Source organism: Ips typographus, linkage group LG2 (genome assembly GCF_016097725.1).
Source record: "Ips typographus isolate SLU linkage group LG2, UJ_Ityp_2.0, whole genome shotgun sequence".
NCBI classification, from domain to species: Eukaryota; Metazoa; Arthropoda; class Insecta; order Coleoptera; family Curculionidae; genus Ips; species Ips typographus.
Window position 1 is genome coordinate 15,597,550 of NC_138423.1, and position 6,154 is coordinate 15,603,703.

At 32.8% G+C, this 6,154-nt stretch overlaps 1 protein-coding gene and 1 non-coding gene across 2 annotated transcripts; both read right to left on the minus strand.

Annotated features, from left to right (window-relative positions):
• Positions 1-1,318: 1,318 nt before the first annotated feature.
• On the minus strand, positions 1,319-5,449 carry LOC145725063 (CDAN1-interacting nuclease 1). The gene is made up of 5 exons (XM_081973647.1): positions 5,149-5,449; positions 2,238-2,565; positions 2,136-2,185; positions 1,842-2,081; positions 1,319-1,561 (listed from the first exon to the last, which is right to left on the minus strand). Exons 1-5 carry the CDS (start codon positions 5,244-5,246, stop codon positions 1,435-1,437), a joined length of 843 nt encoding a protein of 280 aa, XP_081829773.1. The 5' UTR covers positions 5,247-5,449; the 3' UTR covers positions 1,319-1,434.
• Positions 4,548-4,666, minus strand: LOC145725727 (5S ribosomal RNA). Its single transcript, XR_014177379.1, has one exon. It is a non-coding gene; the product is annotated as a 5S ribosomal RNA (ribosomal RNA).
• Positions 5,450-6,154: the final 705 nt, after the last annotated feature.

The window sequence follows — 6,154 nt, forward strand, 5'->3', positions numbered from 1 at the left end:
CATCGTTTTAATATAGTGCAACACACATAAACAGGACTGATTGAGCCATAAAAGTAAAAAATTCCTGAAACCAATTACTTAAGTTAAATAAAAGCTTAAAGTGTAGACCTACAGCTAAATTAACTTCAGATTGACGTTTAATCATTTTAACTAGAGAGAAGAACTAATCAATCGAGTTTAATACACCAGCATATGTCTGCTTCATCAATTTGACCAAAGCATTTGATAGGGTTCGCCTCTCCGACATCATAAATATACTGATAGCGAAAGAAACGCCGGACACCATCGTAAGAGCAGTCCGCAGTCTCAATATGAACAACATGACTAAAGTAAAGACAGCAGACACTTATACGGAAGATTTACCGACACCAGGAGGCATCAGACAAGGTGACAGCCTTAGCCCATTTCTGTTCAATCTCTTAATGGACAGAATTATAGAGGAAGTAGCATCATGTGATACCGAATGGGACAGAATAAAAGAATCAGCATGGCATGTTACGCCGATGATGCAGCTATTCTCGCGGAAACGAGGACGATCTACAGAGACAACTACACAAATTCTGCCAGGTCAGCCAAGCGATGAAAATGACCATATCTATAGAAAAGACGATAAGCATAACCTTTGCTAAAGATCCCGTAAGATGTAAGCTGGTAGTTCAGGACAAAATCATCGAGCAAGTCTCACAATTCAAATATCTGGATATGGATCTATCGAGTTATCACGACCCAGTGAAGGACTTAAGAAGCCAGATCAACAAAGCGACCGCCATGTCGGTCTGCTTAAGGCAGATAATATGGGCGAAAGGATAGCAAGTTCAGGATCTATAAGACTTTGTATCAGGCCAATCATGACATACGGAATAGAAACCAGAGAAGAAACCAACAAAACGAAAAGAATGCTTCGAGTAGCCGAAATGAAAACGCTCAGAACTATAATGGAAAAAACAAGAGTAGATCGAATTAGGAACACTGCATCTTCCTTAGGAAGCGTTTTTCAGGAAATGATAATGGATAAAGCATGTCAACTTATTTTTTTTGATGGGCTATCGAATGATAATTGACACTTAAAACTGGACCCCCCTGTATAGAGTAGGCAAATTATTTAAACATATACTTACACATAAAATCAACACAAAAACAATTGCGATTACGACATTACACTTTAAATAAGCCAACATAAACTCTAATGATCTTAAATTGTGTTGACAAATTTCCATATAATTCATGCACATTGACTGGTCGGTCATCCATATAATTTCCATGTAAAACTAGAATGTCATAAATAAAGTTATTAGGTGCTAAATTAAAAATCAGAAAATACCATTCAGTTACTCTATGATTTATTCTAATAGCTTCATTAATTTTAATAACTACATATTAAGTATAAACTTACTTATAATACTGGTTTAGTTGAGCAGAAATTATGGAAGTTCATCAATTTGAAGTTAATAGCTTTCTGATATTCATAGGCAAATGATCCCTAATAATAAACCTTTTATCTGACGAGTCGCTTAAAGTTCTCAAGTATCCAAACCAGTATATTACTAGACCAGGACCAAACCTACAACAAATATGTAATATACTGTACAAGTTTTTTTAACAGTTTTCTGAAAATTATTACAAAAAAATTCTCAAAAAAATGAAATTGTTGCACTTTTAGTATACTTACTTTCATGCAGATTTTTTAATCTTGTTGTATGCAAAATGTTAAAAATATATGCAAAACTCTAGACAACATTGTTGAACAAAGGATAACATAATCATAAATTAGCATATTGCAACCAAATATCATTGAAATGCAATTTAAAACAATCAAAAAATTGTAGAAAAAAACAACATACCTATTCCAGTAACTTAAGTACTGACTCCTCATATAATCTTTATGAACCTCTTCATTAGCAAACAGAGCTTTGCTTTCAATCCAGTTTATAACAAAACCATCAACGGCCACTGGCACTTCCAGTTTCAAATCTGGAGTTTTATCGTAGCCGAATTTTCTAAGGTACTCCTCATCTCGAAAAGCTAGACCCAGTTGGACTGCTTCTTTGTGCAACCGAATTTCGTATTGTTGTCCCAAAGACCTTAATGAATGAAAACCACAGTTATTATTATGTGGTTATTAAAAAAATGCTTACATTTTCATAGCGTCAGCCAATGGGCTGTAAAGATTGTCAAAAATTGTACACTAAAAACAAAATGTTTATTTAAATATCGGTACAAGTAAATTTAACTCATACCAAAAACACTTCATAAGCCAAATCTGGATCAGGTATGAGGCAGGTGTTTTTCAAATATTGATTTATATTAATAGGGCCTTCTCTATCCGGTGTTTTATCCTCCTGATCATCAAAGTGCTTTTGTAGTATCAATCTTGCCATTAAACAAGGTGGAACATCGAAAGTTTCCGCCAATCTAACCAAAACTCCCGGTGATTCTTTGCTATCCATTCCCTTTTTGAACATGTCCCAGAACTTGTTGCGATTGTTTTGGGTTTTACCGTAGTTCCATCGCATTTTTCTTTGGTACTCTGTACATAAAATGCTGTACAGAGTGTCTCCACTGATACTAAAAATAAATTACAATGTTGAACTAGTGGGTACAATTTTATTCCTAAGATAGCTACATAACAAAATTTGGGTCATGTTTGGCAAAACTTGTTTTTTTTAGTTTCTTGGGTCCTAAATAGTGAGAAACAGTCAATGAGAGCCCTCGGAAAATGGGCGTAAGTTCAGAAAAATCGGAAAACGTACTTTTTCAATTTTTGTCAAAATTTTCCCTACATTTTAGCAGTGAGCAGACATTTCCGGTGTTTTTGTTAATGAGAGGTGCTAGGATGGTCAAGGGACTTTAAAAGAAGCCAACCCGCTATTTTGGTTGGGTTACCTAATCCATAATCTACTTAAATTAGGCCATTTTAAGTCAATGTTTACTAATTTCAAAGATTTGTTTAGTAGTATTTGTTTCAATAACTTTCACAATTAGTTTACATCAACAAGAGAAGAAATTAAAAATAAAGAAACTGCCCCAAGAACCTCTAATAATATTACATTTACCGGCAACAGGTATATTAAGTTGCTGCAGTAAAGAAAATTGTCAATAATCTGTTTTTTGACACAAATTTGCAGTGGTCTAGTAGATTTTTTTAGATTAATTTTTTTTTATAATAATAACATATAACAATAATTTTTCTATTTACTGTGGACATTTCATCACTCTTTTGTCCAGGCCCGGTCAAAAAAAATAAAATTACTAAGTCATCTTAAAAAAATCTTTTAAAAACCCTTACAATGGGTAAAAATTGGCCAAAAATAGACTAATTTAAGTAGATTATGGGTGAGGCAACCCTAGCTACCAAAATCTTGTATTAACTTCTTTTAAAGTCTCCTGACCCTCCTAGAACCTTACATTGACCAAAACACCGACACCTATCTTCCCCTCGCTAAAATATAGGGCAAAAACTTAAGAAGAGCCATTTTCCAATTTTCCGAGAGCTTCCAATGGTCGCCTCTGACTACTTGGGACCTAGCAACCCAAACAACACTTTTAGCCGATGGAACCAAACTTTGTTACGTAGTGTAATTTTCTATAGAAACCTTAAAATCCAACGCTACTATTGATCAATTCTGTCAATTCTATAGAAATTATCCTAAAATAAATTTACTCAGAGGTGGAAGTATGGGCCTTTAAGTGTAACAAAAACATTTTGTCCCCCAGAGTTGTCAGATTAAGGACTTTTTTAAATTAAGATTTTTTTTGGACGATTTCTCCTTTGGTAAATATTAACTAGAAAAATAACTGGAGATTTTAGGTCTGATACTGCTCGAAATCACCCCCTTTGAGACAGTTTGAGTTTATGAAGAAATCTTTGAAAGGAAATATACTAAAGTTTTGTAATTCAGTTTCTCTAACACAACAGTGTTTTAGGCCGGTTTCTCAGTTATTAGTAGTTTTTCTTAAAAACTTTGTCTAGACAAAAGAAAGCAGAAGTTTTTGGCTACATTTTGACGTCAGAACGAACCTCCTTACTGTCACAGGAATCAAGTTAGGAGCTGTCAAAGTGTGATCTTTAAAAAGCATGTTCACTTGCACTGCTTTATTTTCGATCAAATCTCTCGATTATTTGTAATTTTGGAAAGAAAATTGTATTAAGTTAAAAAAATGTTACACAGTTACGGGCTATATTTTGATATTTGGACGAAATTTCTAGCTCCCATGTTAGCAGTTGTCAAATAAAAACATCTTTAAAGAAACAGTAGAAATGTCGCAATTTTAGGGAAGCAGAGAGATAGACAGACAGACATTAAAATTTGAGAGTGAAATGCAGGGATAACAAATTATAATCTATGAAATATGTTTTGGACATTTCTTTTATTTCTACTGGGAAAATGGAGATGACGGAATTGGAAACCCTAATGTCGCCGCATTTTGACTTAATAGAAATTGAGGAGTTGTCATAGCATTTCAACAAGTAGAAGCAAAAAAGTTATTATTAATCGGTATTTGCCTTTAACTTAAATTAAGCTAATTTCCAGAAAAAAATTTAAAAAAGGCAACTACACGTGGTGTTCCCAGGCGGTCACCCATCCAAGTACTAACCACGCCCTACGCTGCTTGACTGCGGTGATCGGACGGGAACCGGTATATCCAGCGTGGTATGGCAGTTGCCTGTAGAGGAACTGTTAAACATGGTATAAAAACTGGGAAAATGATAGAAACAGATGGAAAAGAAGTACTATAATTATTTATAACATAAAAAAAATGCCAAATATAACTGGACTGTAATGCAGATGAAACTATCTATAGACAGGCACAATTTACTTTCTCACACACTACATGTGAAGAAAAATTTTCTCCCTTCCTATGCTAAAAACTTTAAAAAATAAAATGTGTGAAGAAACAACATTAATTGGTAACTAGTAAAGTTGTGGTAAAAATTAATAGTAAGTTTGAAGAAAAGACTACAGACAGTCAAAAAAGCCAGTTTTAGAATGTTATAAATTCTATTACAATTATTATTTAATAACTTTGATATTTAGCACAAATAGCAACTACTGTTAAGGAAAGAGAGACATAATGTCTGAATTTCTGAATAATATATGGCATATGGCCAGCATTGATTAGAATTACAATTTGTGTTGATCTACTCACTTGGGAAAGGTTTCTTCTAGTGTTTTGCTGCAGTTTTTGGTTAAACCCCTATAGTTCTCGATTATGTTTATTACTTCTTTGTACTGTTCTGGATCCATTTGAATTTTCCAGTAGCTGGTCCTGTCTTTTTTATTTATAGGGGCTAGTATTCTGGCAATTTTCTATATTCGCCCTTATATTATTCGATTCAAATTCAATTAGAAATGTTGAAACTGCAAACCCAAAATATAATATTTAAATATTATGAAATTTTAAATTTTGTTTTTTTTTTATTGATGTTTACAAAGACTTTCCATTTGATATTTGACAGAAAAGACACTTATGGCAGAAGAAATGTCAACTAGATGGTTTGCCAATGTCAAACACCAAACTCGGTCACTATTCAATATTCATTCAGTGACGTCACGTGTGTGCCTGTTTCGAACAACCTTAACAAATTTTATTAATTATTTTTTGTAATTTTTTTAAGTTTTGTAATACAAAGGATAATTAATACTAAACTATTAATGAAAGTATGAATCCAGTATTGAATATTTTGTTGTCAAGTTCCCTACTTATGGCTATTATGAGGGGATACATAAAATATAACAGAGAACAGAGACTCAATTTAAAATAGTTCATTTGCTGAGACCTTTAAATGAAGAGTTTTAGATAGTTATTTTCAATAAGTTACGGAATAATAAAAAGAAAAATAGCTCACATGTAAGTTTTTTCTATAAATTTATTTTTATGTTTTATTGCATTTTGCTTCAAATTTTAATCTTAAATAATTTGTATTGAACTGATACTTTAAACTGAAATGCTTTGTAAATTTAACCAGTTCAGAGTGCCTAAAAATAAACATAAAACAGGATAAAACAACAAATGGAGCATTCAACAAGTAGTAGTACTCTTCGTTTCACTTGTATTTACAGTCTGTTTCTCTCACCTTTCCACACAAAAAAAATCAATTTACTTACCTTATTCCACCTTCAATGCATTATTTTAATGACGTTACCAAAAAAAA

Excerpts from the sequence above, each read along its gene's own strand:
- LOC145725063 (XM_081973647.1), bottom strand. The coding sequence starts at position 5,246 with ATGGATCCAGAACAGTACAAAGAAGTAATAAACATAATCGAGAACTAT. Across the intron at positions 2,082-2,135 it reads TTGGCTGACGCTATGAAAAT|GTCTTTGGGACAACAATACG; the intron begins GTAAGCATTTTT and ends TCATTCATTAAG. Across the intron at positions 1,562-1,841 it reads TACTTAAGTTACTGGAATAG|GTTTGGTCCTGGTCTAGTAA; the intron begins GTATGTTGTTTT and ends TATTTGTTGTAG.